Below are 20,454 nucleotides of genomic sequence, written 5' to 3'. Positions count from 1 at the left end.
CTGCCCTGGCCCCAGTTCGGGCCTCAGTGAGGAACAAGGCCCAGCTGCTCCCTCCCATGGGACAGGCCTGCAGTGATTTATAGGCAGAGAGGTGTCTCCAGGGTCCATGTCCAGACACTTCAGAAAGAGCTTCCACTTTATTTTGCAAGCTTTTGGGCACCAAGCCCAGGACTGAGGACTATTTCAAGGGCCCTCATTTATATTTGAGACCTAATTTTTTTTTATTACATCAAAAAAATGTTTTAAACCCCTGCAAAGCCGGTATTAATCAGTATTTAATTAAAGGCCCACACAATGTAACATTAGACTCCATCTCCTCATCACTGAATCTAATGTTCATTCATTTTTCAGGACAGCAAAACATGTGGCTTAGATTTCCTCACTTTGTAAAAATTTCCCATAAAGTAAGATGAACGCTAATTGCTTAGATATCACAGATATTCAGGAGTTGAGTGAATCCCTTGCGGCCAAATGACTTCAGAAATGAAATCATATAAAATCCTTCCAAGTTTTATTTTATGGCAAAGACTTTTGTATTTTCTGCCATATGTGGGCACATTTTTATATATTTGATGGAGGATGTGGAGTGAGCATACAAAGACAAAGCCTTGGAAGAAGGTCTTTTTTAAAAAAAAATTTTATTGTTATGTTAATCACCATATATTACTTCATTAGTTTTTTTTTTTAAAGATTTTATTTATTTGAAAGAGAGAGAGAGAACACATGAGAGTGGGGGAGGGTCAGAGGGAGAAGCAGACTCCTTGCTGAGCAGGGAGCCCGATGCGGGACTCGATCCAGGGACTCCAGGATCATGACCTGAGCCGAAGGCAGTCGCTTAAACCAACTGAGCCACCCAGGCACCCTACTTCATTAGTTTTTGATGTAGTGTTCCATGATTCATTGTTTGTGCATACCACCCAGTGCTCCATGCCGAACGTGCCCTCTTAATACCCATCACCAGGCTAACCCATCCTCCCATCCCCCTCCCCTCTAGAACCCTCAGTTTGTTTTTCAGAGTCTATCGTCTCTCATGGTTCGTCTCCCCCTCCGATTTCCCCCCCTTCATTCTGGAAGAAGGTCTTAATGCTGGTAGTGGTCCTTTGCAGGACATGACTTGGGGCCCCTTCCCGTCTGTGATAGAGATGGCTAGTAGCTCACCAACATCCACTCTTCTCCTTCATCCCCAGAGCTCCCAGACAGTGGTTCTCAAAGTATGGCTGTTGGACAGCATTGACATCCCATGGGAACTTGGGATGAATGTCATATATGGTGATATAATATCATTTATATATTTACAAAATTTATATTCTATAGTTATTTACGAAGGTCTCACTTGTATAGTATCATTTCCTGGGTGCTAAAGCAGGCACTTGGCAACCACTTAGCATGCAGGGGCTTACCTACCTCTTGGTCATCTCGTAAGGCAGGTGTTTCATCATTCTCTGCTGAGGCCCAGCTCTCTAACTGGGCCTGGCACGTGGTGGGTACTCAATCAATATTTGTTGAGTGAATGAATGGAGCTGAAGGTCAGCTAGCAAGGTGGCCAGGGAGTTACAGGCGGTTTGATATGGACAAGTAATTTTATTTTATTTTATTTTATTTTATTTTATTTTTTAAATGTTTTATTTATTTATTCATGAGAGTCAGAGAGAGAGAGGCAGAGGCAGAGGGAGAAGTAGGCTCCCCGCCGAGCAGGGAGCCGGATGCGGGACTCGATCCCAGGACCCGATGATGGAAGCTTCCAAGGTCCCCTTGACTACTGACCAGGCCACAACCTGAGCCAAAGGCAGACGCTTAACCATCTGAGCCACCCAGGCGCCCTGGACAAGTAATTTTAAAAGCCCAGGAAACATTGACCATCCACTGGGCCAATTAAAAAAAAAAAGGATTGTGCTTGGTGTGGGTGGGGATGAGGAGAAAAAATGGACACTCTTCATGTTTTTGGCAAGAATATAAGTTAATACAAAATTTCTTGGGGACAAAATTTGAAAAGCGCATATCCTTTGATCAACAAGCTTACCTGGAGAAATTTAACGTGAAAAAATACTTGGGCAAAAGTGCAAAGACAGGTTGCGTAGATTAGTAAAAAGTGCTCAGAATTAGAGGTGGTTTAAAAACATCATGGTCCATCCATATTACCGTAGTTCATAGTAAGTGTGGCTAATAGAAAGTGGTTGGCAACTCTGTGCCAGATAATAAGTCACTTGGTCATCACGACAACCTACTGAGGTAGACGTTGTGATCATTCCCCTCCTATAGCTGAGGAAGCAGGGACAGAAAGGTAAAGGTCACATGGCCAGTGAGTAGGGGAGAAGGAATTTGGACAGAGGTCATCTCGTTCCCAAGTCTATGCTGTTTAGTCCACGGTACACATGACGATGACCTTGACTTAAGTTCATTAACATGAACTGTCTGCAATCAATTGGTAAGTGGAAAAGGGAGGTTAAAAAAATATCAGGAGTGGGGTGCCTGGGTGGCGTAGTCAGTTAAGCGAAAGACTCTTGATTTTGGCTCAGGTCGTGGTCTCATGGGTGGTGGGATCAAGTCCCGTGTTGGGCTCCGCGCTCAGCAGGGAGTCTGCTTGAAGATTCTCTCCCTCTGCTCCTCTCCCCCCCCCCCGCTCAAATAAATAAATAAATCTTTAAAAAATCATATCAGGAGTGAGCATCTCTCCACGGTAAGATAATGGCAAACACCTTTTTACTTTCTTCTCTTTGTGTGTTTGAATTTTTTTACATGTAAATATTAATAATCACGAAAACTATGAAGCTTTTTTCATTTTTGGGGGGGGATATAGAAAAAGAAAATCCAAAGGATAAGGGAAAGGGCTCGATGATGGAAGCTTCCAAGGTCCCCTTGACTACTGACCAGGCCACTGGTCTCTGTTGCCTCCCACAGTCAGACCAGCTGCCATCCTCCTCCACTTGGAGAGGAAACAAAGCCATTTATTCCTGATGGCCAGAGATGCAGGGTGGGCCAGCTTCCCCTGGTGGCCTCTTACTCCTGGACTCCACGGAAAGGTCATTCCCTACCCTGAATCCCCATATAGCTGCTAATCTGAGTACCCATTTTTCAGGTGAGGAAACTGAAGCTCAGGGCAGTGCCCTCACTGCTCTGTCTGAGGTCATTTCTGCAGTGAGGAGGCAGGATGCAGACTCTGGTCCTAGTGACTGACAGTCAAGTCCCTGAATTTTCATTTTAACATTTATTTGAAGGAGAAGTCTGTGTTTTCTGCTCTACCACCCTTCTGACAAACTTCTAAAAAACTATAGCAAAGATTCTCTTCCTTTAAAAAGAAAAGGTTGGAGGGGAATGTCTTAGGCTTGGTGTCTTGATTCATATTTTATGTGCAAAAGTTTGACCCTTGAATGTGGTCAATGAAGTGATGCAGGCAGGCTGATCACTTCCATAATATATAAAGACTTGTAAACCTCCAAGTGTGCAAGGGATTCTCAAGCTTAGCAATAGACTAACCCAAAACTGCATTCAAGTGAAACTGACCACAGTCTTTAAATTCTGGTTCTGCTCCTTTCTTGCTAATTACCCATTGCTGTGTAGCAAGACATCTCCAACCTCAGTGACCTAATCCAAAAATGTATTATTATCTCTCAATGTTCTGTGGTTTGACTGGGCTCAGCTGGGTGATTCTCACTTGGGGTCTCTCCTACAGTTGCTGTCAGGTGGTGACTGGGGCTGCGGTCACTGCTGGGTCATCGGGGCAGGATGTCCACCACAGCTTCCCCCCATGGCCTAAACCCCAAGGATAATGATAATGGGAGATAAGACATCGGCCCCAGGGATTTCAAAAGAGTCTTTGGAAAACGGAAGGCAGATGGACAAGTGGTATTTGATATAAAAGAGCAAAGGAAACCTGAAGCTAAGTGCCTGCAATGAGGGGAAACTGATGAGAAACTAACCATTTCACTGGAATCCTGGAAGCAGTGCTATATCGGAGCAAGCCATACTGGCTCAGGAGAGCCGATCTGTATAATTTCCAGAACGTTCTCTCTGTGTGGTGCGAGTATCATATAATTCTGTGCTATTGCCCACCTCCTTTCCACCAGGGGAGTAAATCTGAGGTCACCCATTTTACAGACATTTCTTGAGTACCATATTTGTGCCAGACACTGTTTTGAGTACTGGGAAATAGTGGTCAGCAAAAGAGACAAAGGGCCTGCCCAAACGGGACTTACAGTCTATGGGACCTGGGGTGGAGATATTTATGAAATAATCATCCAAGTAAAACAATTAGCAATAATTAGCAATCATGATAAGCTTAATGAAGAAAAAGTACATGAAGTAGATGGGGGGTGTTTAGGGAAGGCTTGAAGATGACAGCTGAGCTGAGATGCAGTTTCAGTAGGAGTGGATGGAGGAAAGGACTGCAGGAGGAAGAGCATTCCGGGAGGCAGGAACAGCACGTGCAAAGGCCCTGTAGTTCATAGATAGAGGACCAGGCTGGTGAGAAAGAACAACAAGTAAGCTGGGCGAGAACCCGCAGGCCCCTGCGAATGAATGATTGAAACCCAGTCCGCAATGACTTAAGAGGGTAGAGGGCGAGAAATTTATTGGCTCTCATCATTGAAAAGTCCAGGGAACTCCTGACTTCAGATTCAGCCAAACTCAACGGGGCTCGTCTATATCCCTCCCCCTTTCTTCTTCTTCTTCTTCTTCTTTTTTTTTTTTTAAGATTTTTATTTATTTATTTGACAGAGAGAGAGATAGCGAGAGCAGGAACACAAGCAGGGGGAGTGGGAGAGGGAGAAGCAGGCTTCCTGCTGAGCAGGGAGCCCGATGCGGGGCTCGATGCGGGGCTCGATGTGGGGCTCGATCCCAGGACTCTGGGATCATGACCCGAGCCGAAGGCAGACGCTTAACGACTGAGCCACCCAGGCGCCCCGCTCCCCCTTTCTTCTTCTCTGAGCATTTCTTCTGTCGGTTCCCCTCCAGGTATCCTGACAGATAGCAAGAGAGGAAGCCTCTAGCCTCAGTCCCCCCAGGAGGCTGGAGATTGTGTCTCCCGGGCTCCCGTTGGCTCAGCGGCCTATCCTTGGAGCCAATCAGCAAGCTGAGAGAGAGATGAGCTGTCCTGACTGGTCAGATCCATTCATAGGGCAACAGGTGGCGTGAAGGGTGGATCCCACGCTGCTGGCCAAGGCAGGCAGGTGGGGTTGGACGAGGGTTAGATCACAGTGCAGAAGAAGTGAAGAAAACCCAGCAGAGTTCCGTTTGGAGAGGATTCAGTTTTGTGCCGCGGATGTATCAGTGGGCTCATGGGCCTCGCTCTTTGCAGAAGTATGTCCCTGTACAGTTGTCAGGCAAAGGAGATGTCTTAAATGACTCCATTTCATGAAGTATCACCCAATTTATAACTCATAAATTGAGATGCTTGTATTCCGCAATTGTAAAATAAGAGGTTGGCTGCTTCTAGCTAGCTGCCCAACTTTTGATGAATGATTTCGTGCCTGATGCTTGTGAAAAATCCAAAGCACAGTTGGAGATGCAGTGCGGTATACGGGTCAGCTTAGTGCAGAGTTTGGTGCCGGGCATCCTGGATTGCAATTCTTGTCCACTTAGTCATTTGTCAAGTCATTCAGCGTCGGTGTTTCAGTTCCCAGAGCTGTTAAAATGCCTACTTCATTCTCTTGTGAGGATTAAATAAATTACGGTTAATATATGTTAAGCACTTAAGAGGACTTGGTCTGACACATGATAAATGCTACATACATGGTCGCTATTATTATGTTATATATATAAAATAAAGGCTAAACACACTTAAATTATAAGGAATTCAGGAAACGGATACCAAAAGCACCAATTCCTTTATAACAAAAGAAGAAAGGAAATAATTACAATAACAACGGAGCATTTACTACTTGCCAGAAACTGAGCTAAAAAGCTCTGCAGGTGCCATCTCATTTAATCCTCACAACCCCATGACATGGATGCTACTATCATTTCCATTTTTCAGATGAGGAAATCGAGGCTCGGAGGGGTGAAGTGACTTTGCCCAAGGTTACAGGCCAGTAAAGACTCGAACCCAGACATCTGTGATTCCACACGCTCGCTCTCATTCACAGCCACCTGGGGGATAGCCACGTCCCAGGGGCCCAGTGAGGCTCAGCCCCGCCCACCTCCGCCCCTCGCGCCGGCCTGGCCCCACCCCTCTAGCCCGGCTCTTCGGCCTCGCTGCTCCGCTCGGGTGGGCCACGCCCACGGCCCCAAGCCAGGTGCCTCCGCAATCGCGGCTCCCGGCCCCGCCCCCTGCCCCGCCCACAGGCCTCGCAGTCGCCGCGGACGCCGTTCTTGCGCATGGAGTCGCCATTTTGCTCCTAGAGAAGCCGTCTGGAGAGCCGGCGCTTTCTTCCTTCGGCAGCCGAGGCTGCGGCGGGGCCGGGGCTGGGGTCGGGGCCAGGTAGGCGGGCGGGAGCCAGCGACGAGTGGCGGCGCGGACCGGCGGGCTCCGGCGCTGCGGGGCGCAGGTGCAAGGGGCGGGGAGCCCCGCGGCGCCGGCTCGCCGACGGGTCGCGCGGTCCCGGGGCGGCGGCTGGGGGGGTGCAGCGGGGCGACCCCGGCCTCGCGCCCGCAGCCGCCCCCTTCCTCCCTCCCTCCCTTCCCGTCCGGAGTCCGCAGGGCTCGGGCCCGGCGCGCGGGCCCCGGGGTTACCCCGCTCCAGGCGCCGTTGGGAGTCGAGCCCTAATTAGGGGACCTGCGGCCGGGCGGCTCAGAAAACAAGCCTCCAGCCCAGCCGTCTCCGGCCCCTAATCTGACACGGCCCGTGATGTTGAGTTGACTGGCCTTGCTCGTCGCAGACATTTGTTACCCTGTAGCCGGCTTTTAATTTTTTATTTTAATTTTTTTCTTATTCCGCCCAGAACTCACCCAGGAGGGAGGACCTTGATGTCATGTTTAGGTCTTATTTCACTATAAAATGTTTTCCCCCAGTGTATTACATGGATGGTAAGGATTTCCCCCCCTTTATTTTGGTACTGGCGCAGTTTAGGTTGTTTTAGCTTTTACAAAGAATAAGGAAGTGCGGAATGGGGATTTGGGGCATGAGGAAGTGTGATTTCTAATGTTGAAAAGATTTAAATGCGCAAATAAAAATAATTCAGTCACACTATTGAACTCCACTAAGTCATACCCTTACTCCTGTCCGTATTCCTATCCTGACCTGGTCTGTACCATTATCACCCAGTTTTGATTAGAGGAAATGAAATTCTGCTCTTACTTAACCGAAGGACTTCTGCATAGTCCCGGAGATTTACCGTTTTTATTGTGTTGAATATATATTCAGAATTTTACTTAATTACCCCATTATGGATCCTTTCCACATGTCCAGTGTTGCTCTTAAAAAAATCTTGCAGTGACCATCACTGAGCATATAGGGCTTTTTTCTTTCTTCCCCTTGGTATAAATCCCCAAAAGGGGAAATACTGAATCAAAGTTCTGTGTTGTGCTCTTTCTTTAACACTTGATATCAGTTGTTTCCTAAACAAGCATGTTTGCTGTAGACATTTTTCAAAATCTGGATGTTTGTCCGATCCTGCTCGCTGTAATGCCAAATTCAGCAGGGGAGTCCAGTCATTTTCTGTGCTGTGGAGAGACAAGCTGTGCATACAACTGTCAGTGCTCCCAAGTCAGACTGAAACTGAGCTAATGTCTGCTGCTTGGAGGCCATGCAGGCTTGAGCCCGTTTCTTCATCTCAAAGCCTCATTTCCCCATGTGTAAAATGGGTCCTCATCTGGTGCCTGCTTTATTGAGTTGTCATAAGAATTCAAAGCACTCAAAATGATGTTTGCTGTAAGAAAACGTGCTGATGGAGAGATGGGCAACGTGCCTGGGATCACAGAAGCGTAGAGGATTAATTCAGCTTAGGCTTTTGCCCTACTAATTCTCTTCAGCACTGATATAAAAAGCATTTTTTTTTTTTGAGTGAGGGACATCACTAATAAAAATAATCATTCTTTGCACTTTATGATGCCTTCTAGTTCCATTTGTTAATCATTGCACCTCAACCAGGTCAGACTTTACTCAACAAATGTTTGTTGTTTGACAAATATCATTGAGCTTCTTCGATGTGCTCTGGTCGTACAGCAGAGGACATAATGGTGAGAAAAAAATCTCTGCTGTCCTGGACCTTAAATTCTGGTGGAGGAAGCTGATTTTACTAAGCATCTATTTCTCTTGTCAGGAAGGGAGAGGCACAGGCCTGGCCAAGGGACCTACCCAAGGACTGGTAGCTAGGGACTGTGGAAGACCCAAGACTTCACCCTCCTACTCCAGCATCTTTAGACAGGAGGTGTTTGTACAGTGGGCTCTTTGGAGGGAAAGCATCACGCTGTAATGCGAGCCTTCCTCATCCAAAATATGGAGAAGTGCTTTTGAAATGACTGCTGGCAACAGCCAAAGCAAGTGGTCTTTCAGTGTGGATTCCTTCATGAGACCCAATAGGTTGTCAAATCTCATTCAAAGAGGAGTAGGATTTGCTTTTTGAGAGGGGCCGAGAGTCTCTGAAAAGGGTGTGTTTTCATACGTGGTATAAATAATTCTCACACATTTACATTCTAGAGTAAATTTAGGATAAATGCAAAAGCAACTGTAGTTTGTGGGTTCCATTTCACACTGAAGCTTTGTGCTAATGAGCCTCCTGCCAGCCCCATCCTGGTGATTATGTTTCTGAGGATAATCTTTTAAAACTCACTTTTCTTGAAGCTTGGTAAAGAGCACAACTTCCATTTCCAGTAGGGAAAAGGAGAACCAAAGCTAGCAACAGCCCTTAGGTTTGAACATCTTGTAGAATGAATGGTCACAGAACATGACTGTATCGATAACCATTTCCACATGGCCTCCCCTTCCGGTGCCATCTCTGAGTGTAGTCTCAGGTTAGGTTTCAGTTACAGAAACCTGGTACCTGAAGACGGGGACTTAAGAGGCCACAGTCAGTGGTGAAGGGCATTTAAACTATGACCAGTGAGGAAAGGCTCCAGGAAGTAGCTTGGAGAAGAGAATACACAGAGCTAAGAGAGCCATCTAGAGATAGATGGAGCACTGCCCTGCAGTGAAGGAATTTGATGTTTGCTGTAAATTATCAAGGGAAGGACAAGGACCAGGGGTGGTGACTGCAGGGAAAGGAAGTTTAACATGTTCTAAAAAGAGTTTGGAATGGATGGGCCCTCAGGATGTGGTCATCAGTCTCTGGAGCTCTTCAAGCGCCCGGAGTGGTTTCTTGGAGTCCTGTAGATGGGCCGATTGACCTCTAAGAGCTCTTTCTGCCCTCAGATGCTTTCCTTCTGAGTGTTCCAAGCCCTCTCAAGAACACTGTGGTACTTTAGCAATCTTCTTCTTTGAAGTTTGTGGGATATAAAAAGAGGGCCACCCTATGTGTATTACTGTACTTGTTCAGGAGAAAACCAAAATATTAACAGTTGATTCCTATGTAGCTTCCATTTACCAAGCAGATCCTCTGTGTGGGACACTTTGTTAAGTGCTGTACAGAAATTAATTTTACAGTGACCCTGTAGGGGCCATATTCATGTATTGTATGGATGAGGGAACTGAGGTTAAGAGAGATTAATTTATGCAGGGCCTCGCAGGGAACTAAGTAGGAGACAAGATGCACACATGAGTTTGACTCCAAAGCCTATACTTACAACTACAGGAAAATGAGTTTCCTCTTCCAGACGTGTACCCTGTGTTCCTGAACACACATATATTGGTTGAGAGACAGTGTCGGAAGATACTTAAGATCTCTTACAACTTCGAGTGTTGCAAATGTTCTTTCATATATACCAGCCATTCTGCCCCACACTATGCCATAAAGCAGGGGTCAGCCGACTTTCTGTAGAGGATCAGATGATCAGCTCTTTTTCGGCTTTATGGCCGGCACTCAACTCTATCATTGTAGCCATAGACAGTTTGTAGGCGGTGAGCGTGGCTGTGTTCCAATACAGTTTTATGTACAGCAATAGCATTAGGAGGGACCTGGTTTGGCCCGTGGACTGTAGTTGGCTAATCCCTGCTCCCAAGCCACCTTCCATGGTAGGCACCACCAGTCCTCCTTGGTCTCCTTAGGGCTTTGGCCATTTGTGCCTGCGTTTCTGTTTGTAATTCACAGGCTGTAGGTAAATTTCATGGCCCTGCTCCACATTTCCCTTAAGAGGCACTCTGTGGGGAAGCGGGCTTTCCTAGCCTGCTGGTGCTGCCGTACCTGTAAATTGCACCATCCCCAGGCCCCAGTGGTTCTCTTGCAGTTACTGCAGAGAGATGCACACATGCACTAGGAGGCCTGTTTAGGATGGTGACCCCCTAAATGAGGCAACTCAAGTACCATGGAGTATTTGCAGCAGTTAAAAAGGACCAGATGGGCATATATTTTGTAACCCTGGGTTGTCAGAATATATCGTTTAACAAAAAGGATGATAGATACATTTGTACGATGATTTTTTTAATGTTAGAAATGTATTTTTGTCCTATCTTTTTATGAGGGGAGGGCCACGAGTGAATGCGTAAAGGTCTGATGGTGTCCGTATCAAACTAATAAGAACTGTCCATTCTGGGAGGGTGGGTGGGAAGGGGCCTGGTGACTTTAGCTTAAACGGTCCTGGTTCCGATTTTTCCAAGGAGAATGCGTTTGTGTGTTACTCTTATAATTAAAATGGAAGAACAGCAAAAAAGAGCCGCTCAGCTTCATCTCTTTTCGTAATCTCCACCGGCCTTCCCTGGTGCCATCCCAAGTAAAGCTGCAACTGAGGAAGCACAGTGTGCTTGCTGGGAATGTGCCCCCATGCCCCCGTGGCCTTCGAGATTGTTGCTGGGGCACTTAAGTCCTGCACCTTCCTTGGGTGATAAGGACACAGCCCAGAGAAGGGAAGGTGGGAGGGCACGTGAATGTGGGATGACCACCTCACCTCTGATGACTTTGAGGCCGGGGGCTTTTCTGTCTATGCCCTGCTGCCTTTCAGTTGGGTGGTCTGCTCACTCCCCCTCAGGGTTATTTTCTGGTCGGCCTTTTCTTGCAGTTCAGGAAAATGCAGGTGGCAAGGTCCGCCTTAGATGTGGCTCAGGGCATTAGGCAGCTGACAGGCCAGGGGAGGGCTTTGGGGTCAATAGTTATTATAGGAAAATATAATGGTCATAGGTGGGTTATTTATTCATTATTTAAGGGTCCATCAGTCCGTGTCCTTGCTAATGGCTCTGCCATTTTTCTGTGTGTTAATCCAGGAGGACTTTTGTTGTCAGAGAATAAAAGGAGGTTGTCCATAATTGGCTTTAAGCAGCAAAACAGTAAAACACTGAGCTCTTCAGCTCCACCTTTCTTGTAAGTTTATCATTTATTCCCAGTGGTCATGAAAACTAACTAAATCATATAACATATTTCCATAAATTCGGAACCCTAAAATCCAAACGAACTTTTTATTTGTCCATACATAGATGTAACATAAGAGACTCCATGATGGTGAACACTAATCTCCTTCAGCTTAAGTCATTTGCTATTTAAAAAAAATAAAAGTTCATTCAGGTGAATTTAATATTCTCTGGCAGTTGTTAATATATTTTTAATCCTCCTAGGCTCTGAGAATTGGAAAACCAAGAAGGTTTTGATGTTTTGTGTGGCGCCACCTGAATTAGAAACCAAGATGAACATAACCAAAGGAGGTCTGGTGTTGTTTTCAGCAAATTCTAATTCATCGTGTATGGAGCTCTCAAAGAAGATTGCCGAGTGAGTTATAATCGTACCATTAAGATCCATATTCATTATGTGATGTTTTAAATTTGATGATTGCAAGAGCACTGATTGTTCAACTCGAGAGCAGATATTTTGTAGTTAATCTGCGTTCATCTATATATTAAGGGCTAACCTTTTTGTTAAATATTTTATTTATTTATTTGACAGAGAGAGAGCACAAGCAGGGGAAGTGGCAGGCAGAGGGAGAAGCAGGCTTCCTGTGAGCAGGGAGCCCAATGCAGGGCTCGATCCCAGGACCCTGGGATCATGACCTGAGCTGAACGCAGCCGCCCAACCGACTGAGCCACCCAGGCGCCCCAAGGGCTAACCTTTTTGTCAGACTGTCGTAACCCCCTACATGTTTGCTAAACAGACATTTATTGAGTCCTCATGAGTGCCGGGGATTGTGTTCGGTGCCACCTGTGTATAGAATTACTTGACTATAAAGAACAGTGGAGTGTATTCTCTATGAAAATAGTTTATCTAGATTACAGTCCAGTATAGTCTTAGTTATTTATTAAATAAAATTTTGCCAGAAACCAATATTGCACTGTATGTTAACTAACAAAATATACATTAAAAAGAAACGATAAAGATTGAACACCCTCCTGGGTGGGTACTAGGCCTTGATCCTAGATGTTGGGGATTAACGGTGAACAAACCAGTCAGGATCCTTCCTTTTTATATTTAGTTGTGGAGCCAGGCAAGAAGGAAGTCAACAAAACAAAATTTCTGGGGGTGATAGTGTGAAGAAAACAGTATGAAAGAAACAGTTTGGGCAGTTTGTTCTGCTTTAGCTTGGGGGCTTGGGTGCCTTTTAAACCTAGGGGATGGTATGTGACTTGAGAAACCCTCCAGGCAGAGGGGACAGAAGGTGCAAAGGCCCTGAGGTGTGTAGCAGGAGGTGTTGGTATAGATCAGGGGCACAGCTGGAGGACAGAGGGCACAGGGAAATGGTCGGTGAGGCAGGCTGAGCAGGACTCCGGAGGCCTTCTTGGGGTCGGCGTGAGGTGGCCGTGGGGGGTTAGGTAACGGAGTGACAGAACAGTAGCATATCCACTTTCAATTTTATAATAAGAGTGCCTCTATTTTATTTTGCTTTATCTTCTTTTTATGAATTTCTGAAGCATCCTCAAATTGTAAAGATGTTGGATGGATTATGTCTGTATTATCTTTTCAACTCCCCCCCCCCTTTCTCTTCTCTAGGCGGCTGGGGGTGGAGATGGGCAAAGTGCAGGTTTACCAGGAACCTAACAGAGGTGAGCTATCTTGGACGTGTGTTACATTGATCTTTTTGTGGAATGTGGCATGCTGGCTCAGTCCCTCATCCTCCACTCTTGAAACAGTTGGACCCAGTGGCCGGTTAGTTCCGCACGAAGTCGGGTGGGCAAGGTGGTGAGAGTGGTGCTTTAGCTCTTACTGATACCAAGTGGATATAGAGTGTGTGGGGCTTGAACTCCAGCTCTCAGACCTCATCCAGTAAAAACCGCAGAGATGCATGCAACTGGTCCACTGAATGGAAATTCAGCAGTTGTCTGAGTTTATGTCCCCTTGGGCAGAACGAGAAAACCCCATGTGGCCACAGTATTAATTGGTTGTTATTCCTTTTTTTTTTTTTTTAAGATTTATTTATTTTAGAGAGAGAGAGTGCACAAGTGGGAAGGGAAGAGGGAGAGGGAGAATCTCAAACAGACCCCGTGCTGAGCTCGGACCTTTCTAAACTGCAAATGATTTAATCTGCCACTAAAGGGGATTGCATGATATCCTTTGTGTAGTCTGGAAGAGAGGGTAAGGGAGAACTGGTAGCAGAAGGCCCACGAGGAGGTTGGTTCATCCTTCGCGTTCATGAATGAAGGCAGAGAAAATACTTGGTGTCTATTGGGAAGGAAGGCAAGAACTGACATTTGTGGATTTCTCGCTGTTAGATACTGAAGAACTGCGCTCAGGGGTGATAATAGGTACGAAGTCCCCAGAGTAGCAGAGTCAGGATTCAAACCCAGATCTCCCTGACTCTAAAGCTCATTTTCTTTCCTTGGTACCGCATTCCTTGGTAAACACGTATTCTGTTTTTTCCAACATTTTGAATGAAAATGTTCAGACCTGTAAAAAAGTTCAGAGAATAGTGCAGTGAATATCCATATGTATGTCTGCTACTTGGATTCAATAGGTGTGATTTTGCAATATAGATATGTATGTGTGGAACCTTTTGAAAGTAAGTAGCAGGCATCAAGCCCTGAATGCTTGACCATGCTTCTCAAGAATAACCACGTTCTCCTGCATGAGTACACTATTGTCACACTTAAAGAAATTAATGACTGTTTTCTAATTATCTAATATCTAGTCTGTATTCAAATTTCCCTAGTTGTTCTGGAGAGCCTTTTATAGCTGGGTTTTTGTTTTTTGTTTTTTCAAACCAGGATTCTTGGCTCAAGCAATATGTTTTTTTTATCTCTTTAGTTTCTCCTAATCTAGAACAGTTCTTTCTTCGCATGACATTGACTTTGAAAAATGTCCCATTCTGCATTTGTCTAATTGTGGCTGATCACACATTTTTTGAGAGTAGGGATGTTGGACCTTATTTATGTTTACTCTCACAGCATTATTATAACATTGCCTAATAAGTTATTTTTTTTAAAAAAGATTTTATTTTTTTATTTGTCAGAGAGAGAGAGAGAGAGCGCGCACATGAGAGCACAAGCAGGAGGAGTGGCAGGCAGAGGGAAAAGCAGGCTCCCTGGGATCCTGACCTGAGCCGAAGGCGGACACTTAACCACTTGACTGAGCCACCCAGGCGTCCTGCCTAATAAGTTCTTAATTGTGCTGGCTTTATGAATGAGTATGTGCTCAGCGTGGTACAGCACTCACTCCCTATATGAGAGAAGTAAGAAGGGTAGGTTTACTTGTTCCAAGTCAGAAACGGAATTCTTTTTGAAGCATGTAACGTAACCTGACATGTTAAAAAGTGTGGTTAGGGGTGCCTGGATGGTTCATCCGTTTGAGTGTCTGACTCTTGATTTTGGCTCAGGTCATGATGTCAGGGTCATGAGATCGAGCCCTATGTCAGGCTCTGTGCTGGACATGGAGCGCGCTTGAGATCCTCTCTCTCCCTGTCCCTCTGTCCCCCCCCCCCTAAAAAAAATAAAAAGTGTGATTAATGCCAGTGTGTTCATTATCCTTTACAGCACCTAAAACCTCATGAGTTTCTTTAACAGTTCCAGTTTCCATATTTTATAACATTGGGGATGAAACAGATTTTTTGTGTATTTTAGAAAACATAAATTATATGTCTTTTTCATCCCTCCCCCGCCTTTTTTTTCCTTTTCCTGCCAGAAACAAGAGTACAGATTCAAGAATCCGTGAGGGGAAAGGATGTTTTCATCATCCAAACTGTCTCAAAGTGAGTCCTTATCCAACAGACGCAGTGTCGCTCTCTGGGTTTTTCTTTCTGGGCACGAGTGTTTAGAATAATAAGAGCTAACTGGACAGGAAGAGTTATGAGCATTTGAAAATTGGTATGTCTTATTTTACTAATTTTTCTGACATAACTGTGGACTTTTACGTGTTCTTTCGTGTTCTTGAAGGGTGGAAGTAACCAAGTCTTGGAGTAGAGGTTCTTAATGAGAATAGAACCCATTACATTGCCTCTCAATAGCCAGAATTTGATAAAACTCAGAGGGAAGCTGTGCTAGTTCCCCAAAAAAGGCGGGAGGAGAGATGTTTACTTACTTGGGGTTCTTAAAGCTTTGACTGCAGGCAATTTAAAAAATGATCACCAGTTCTTATTTTGTTGTGTAGATTAAATGAGCAGAGAAGATAAAAGAATAATGTATTGAAGGAATATGTATTCCTGTGTGGTGTGACGTTTGACAAACGTGTGTTCTGGAAATTGTCAAGGCTGCAGCCGTGTGAGCTTGGTGAGGAGTCAGTGCAGTGAGGTGTCATGTTCGATCAAGGACCACGCTGTCCACAGATGTCCCCACATGCCTCTGTATATGAAAGTGCTTCACTTGGTTTTTATTAATGTCTGGAAGTTAGTTTGTACAGGGCATCATTTTTTGGCTTAGAGATTCTAAATTTTGCTGCATGTCAGATCTGTGTTTATACGTATAACAAATACCAAGGAGGGGGAAGAAGAGCCACGTTTCAGGAGAATTTAGACATGGAACACAGATACTTTCACTTACATTTTGAACATCTGTCCTGGTCTTTGGTTCATGGAGATGAAATCTCGTAGCCACCTGGCTCTTTAGGAAAGATGAGTTGAAGGGGACCTGTCGTTGCATCCCAAGCCTTCCCAGGAGCGTGTGTGACTTGACAGAGGGAGGGGGTGGCTGGCCTTTGCTGAGGTTCCCTTGTTTCATTTCCTCTGTGCCACTTAGCATCCTCGGCAGAGGATGCTCCTGGGCTAGGAGGCACCGAGTTCTTGCGGCCCCTGCCACCGCTGTCCTCTTTCCCCCGCCAGCTGAAGGGCCGGGGTGCTAGTGGGGAGCTCCCCTGTGCCCACACCTGCCCTCTACCTTCCGGCACTGGGGTGGGGAAAGTGCAGAGCACAGAACGACTTACAATTTACGTTGCTTCTGGCTCCTGAGTGTCTGTGGTACTTTTATCTCCTTACAGACACATGTGAATCCATTTGGATAAATGCACAGAAGTCGCTTGCCTTACACAAGGGGATAAGTGGGCCTTGAAGGCCAAATTGGACTTGGGATTGAGGGCTTCAGCAGCGTGGCTCATATCATCCTGCCTGTTTCCAGGTCCTTCCATCCCTTTTCTTTCTTTTTGTTTTTTGGTTTTTTATTTTATTTTTTATTTTTTTAAAGATTTTATTTATTTATTTGAGAGAGAGAGAATGAGAGAGAGCACATGAGAGCGGGGAGGGTCAGAGGGAGAAGCAGACTCCCTGCCGAGCAGCCCGATGCGGGACTCGATCCAGGGACTCCAGGATCATGACTTGAGCCGAAAGCAGTCGCTTAACCAACTGAGCCACCCAGGCGGCCTGTTTTTTGTTTTTTTAAAGGTTTTTTTATTTATTCATTTGAGACACAGAGAGAGAGAGAGAGAGAGAAAGCATGAGTAGGGAGAGAGGCAGAGGCAGAGGCAGGGAGAGAGAGAGAGGCTCCTAGCCCAGGAGCATCCTCTGCCGAGGATGGTAAGTGGCACAGAGGAAATGAAACAAGGGAACCTCAGCAAAGGGAGAAGAAGGCTCCTCACTGAGCCAGGAGCCCAGTGTGGGGCTCGATCCCAGGACCCTGGGATCATGACCTGAGCCGAAGGCAGACGCTTAACCGACTGAGCCACCCAGGCGCCCCTGTCCCTTTTCTTTCTTTTTGGTTTCTTTCTTTTTTTTTTTAAAGATTTTATTTATTTATTTGACAGAGAGAGACACACCGAGAGAGGGAACACAAGCAGGGGGAGTGGGAGAGGGAGAAGCAGGCTCCCTGCAGAGCAGGGAGCCCGATGTGGGACTCGATCCCAGGACCCTGGGATCATGACCTGAGCCGAAGGCAGTCGCTCAACCAACTGAGCCACCCAGGTGCCCTCTTTTTGGTTTATTTCAACACTTATCATTCTGCCCCGCCTCTTGTTGGTTTCTTATTCCCATAGCTAAAACTGTCTGCATGTCTCATTTTGCATTGTCCTGAACCGTGACCTTGTGTGAACTCAGGGATTCTTAGTCTTGCCAGGTTGCCGGAGAGCCTGGCCATCGGGGTCTTTATGAGATTTGATGTTGTCAGATACATCTTATCTTTCACTTTAGGACGCTAAAAGTGTTGCTGGACAGGAGTTGAGAAGAGAAGCTTGGCCTGGGGCTGTGGCCTGGATTCTCCTCCAGCTTCTAGAAAGCTGTGAAACTAGATGAGAAGCCCAAGGGCTAAGGGGAGACCAAAGGGGGCGCACATGAATGAGTGTTGGGCAGAAAGGTGGGGAGGAGGGGAACCAGCCAAAGAAGCCAAGTAGGGCGGAACAGGAGAACAGCGAGGAAGTTCTAGGAGCCAGGTGGGTCAAGCAGGGTGCGCAGCCGTGGGAGCTGCTGCCCGCAGCTCGGTGAGAGGAGCAGAATTGTCCTTGGATCTAGGCGCATGGAGGTCATGGATGACCTGGATTGGCACGTGTTTGGGAGAGAGCGAGATGGTGAGCGTAGACAGCTCTCTTGAGACGTACACACAGGGGAGCAAAGAAATAGGGCAGTGGGAAGAGTGGCCACCAGTCGTTTCTAATGGAAGAACAATGCTTCTAAGCCGATGGGTACAAGCCAGGGGAGGGTACCAAGCTGATGGCGGACACAAGAGAGGGAGAATGGCTGGAGCCCTATCTTCCAGTAGCCTGGGGGTGGGAGTTGGGGGGCGGGGGCTGGTTAGGGCATCATCGGGAGGGCTAATTGCAGAGTAACTTTGGTGTGGAATGTCTGTCTCTGATGGCGGAGGACAGGTCGACGTGTGGGGTGCGGCTGCACATGGCGGTGGGAGCCCGTAGAACCTCTCCCTTCTGACTGGGTTCTTCTTTCAGGGAAAAAGGAACTAGGGTCATCGGCGTGAGGGAATGTTCATGCCTTTTCTGTGTCTTGAGCCTTAGGTCCCGGTAGGGGCGCGAGGAGCACCCTGCTGCCACTTTGTGGGGACAGGGAAATATTAATCACGTGTCTTACGTTCTTGGGATGCAGGGACGTGAACACCACCATCATGGAGCTCCTGATCATGGTGTACGCATGTAAGACCTCTTGTGCCAAAAGCATTATCGGCGTGATACCCTACTTTCCTTACAGCAAACAGTGCAAGATGAGAAAAAGAGGCTCCATTGTTTCTAAATTGCTGGCTTCGATGATGTGCAAAGCTGGTGAGAACAGCAGATACTTGACATTTATTGGGCCTGGGCGTTTGATTTTTACCTTAGACATTGTAACCCCTTGTCTTAACTAAATTAGGACGCTAAGCAGAAAAGGACCTTTTTTTTTTTTTTTTTTTAAAGATTTTATTTATTTATTTTACACAGAGAGAGAGACAACTAGAGAGGGAACACAAGCAGGGGGGGCGGGAGAGGGAGAATCAGGCTCCTGGCTGAGCAGGGAGCCCGATGCGGGGCTCGATCCCAGGACCCTGGGATCATGACCTGAGCCGAAGGCAGACGCTTAACGACTGAGCCGCCCTGGCGCCCTGAAAAAGGACCATTTTTAAAGACAGCTAATTTATAATGAGAAAGCAGTGCAGAGAATTCTCTCCTGTTCCCAACTCCCTAAAACACAAAGTTAAGGAGAACAACTTATTTTTTAAACAAAGACCTTTGTTTAAAATTGAAATGACAAGTTAAAATTGCATTGAAGTCTTTTTTGAAGGGGAAAAAGACATTTTTGGAACCAAGCACTCTAACACGGCAACAACTTTTAGTCTCGTCCAGGATGGATTGGCATATTTTGCAAACCATATGTGTTATTTTGTGTTGTGTATTTTCAGGTCACGTCCTAAGTGTCTCCCCCTTGTTTCTATAACCTTCAGAAGCGTTACTGTGTGTGTGTGTGTGTGTGTGTGTATGTGTATGGGACTCTAGAGTCCACGTATCCCAGAGCACTGGCACAGAGAGGAAAGGACAAGACAGCCCCCATATCACTGCATTTGAACACAGACACTTACTGTGGAGTGAAGTTTCTACTGTAGCGTTCCAAAGCAGGCAAAAAAAAAAAGAAAGAAAACCCACACACCCAAATTTGATGGAAGCCGAACCCCAGCAACCTCAACAGTATGTAACCTGTTGAAAAGTCTTCAGAGTTTTAAAAGCTGGCTGAAGGGAGCAGGCTAGCTCACCGAACCTTCCAGAAAGATTCTGCTCTTCTTCTCTCCTGGCCTTCATCCTGGCTGGGCCACCAGGTTGACTTTCCTGCTCTTTTGGGCAGGTTTTGCTTTTTTAAAACTTTTCCAGTTATGAGAGACATTTCTTCATTACTATTATATTTGCTATTTTAAGACTATAAATTGATGTGAAAATCATGTATCTTGGTGTAAGAAAATCACTCAGTCTCCCGCTTTTGAGTAGGGAAAAGCCCATTCATCTCCCAAGTGTCTCTTCTACTCACACAAAGATGTCACTTCTGACACTTCTGGTCACCAAGTGTGTAGGGGGTTTTCCCTACACTTAGCAATTTTCCATGAGAATACCAGCTAGGTATCCTGTAGTTTAACTAAATTCTGGAGATAGTGTCAGATCCCACAGGTTAAGGGCTCAGTCCCACGAGACAGCCCCTCCCCCATGCCAACTGCAAGACCGAGTTGTCACCTGTGTGTCTACCAATCTGCTGTAAATCAGAGGTTCCCAGGACCCACTCCTCGGATTCGATTAATTTGCCAGAGCAGCTCACAGAACTCAGGAGAACTGTTCACCTACTGGTTGCCACTTTATCGTAAAAGCATATGATAAAGAATACAAGCAAACATCCAGATGGAAGAGATAAGGGGGTACAGGATGTGGGGAGGGCTGCGGAGCCTGTGACCTCTCACCATGCACCAGTCTCCCAGCATCTCCACCTGTTCACCTCCAACCTCGCAGCTCCTTGAAGCCTCTGCTTCCTCAATCAATATTAACTCCATTTCCAGCCCCTCTCCCCTCTCTGGAGAATGGGAGGTGAGGGCTGAAAATTCCAAACTTCTAATTACGCCTTGGTCTTTCTTGGTCTCCCCCTCCAAGAGCCCACCGGGAGTCACCTCATCAGAATAAAAGGTGCTCTTAGTGCTCTTAT

The 20,454-nt window shown here is 46.2% G+C and overlaps 1 protein-coding gene across 8 annotated transcripts in view; it reads left to right on the top strand.

Moving 5' to 3' along the window:
• The first annotated feature begins 6,272 nt into the window (after positions 1 to 6,272).
• Positions 6,273 to 20,454, top strand: part of PRPSAP2 (phosphoribosyl pyrophosphate synthetase associated protein 2) — a 50,708-nt gene continuing 36,526 nt past the window's right edge. For 4 of the 8 annotated variants that reach the window (XM_045889748.3, XM_054511019.2, XM_045889746.3 and 1 more), the window contains exons 1-6: positions 6,273 to 6,415; positions 11,225 to 11,321; positions 11,573 to 11,723; positions 12,936 to 12,988; positions 15,060 to 15,126; positions 18,391 to 18,563. In XM_045889748.3, the coding sequence (XP_045745704.1) occupies positions 11,605 to 11,723; positions 12,936 to 12,988; positions 15,060 to 15,126; positions 18,391 to 18,563 (412 nt within the window). In that variant the 5' untranslated portion in view covers positions 6,273 to 6,415; positions 11,225 to 11,321; positions 11,573 to 11,604. Of the gene's footprint in view, positions 6,416 to 6,558; positions 6,961 to 11,224; positions 11,322 to 11,572; positions 11,724 to 12,935; positions 12,989 to 15,059; positions 15,127 to 18,390; positions 18,564 to 20,454 lie in introns of those variants that run through there. The other 4 variants (XM_064583016.1, XM_045889747.3, XM_064583018.1 and 1 more) reach the window with 4 other exon arrangements.

The sequence above is a fragment of the Mirounga angustirostris genome, unplaced genomic scaffold (assembly GCF_029215605.1).
Source record: "Mirounga angustirostris isolate CCGP_5_RB_7025 unplaced genomic scaffold, mMirAng1.0.hap1 SCAF_17, whole genome shotgun sequence".
NCBI classification, from domain to species: Eukaryota; Metazoa; Chordata; class Mammalia; order Carnivora; family Phocidae; genus Mirounga; species Mirounga angustirostris.
The sequence above is the reverse complement of the archived record's forward strand: the minus strand, read 5'-3'. Positions and strand labels throughout refer to the sequence as shown.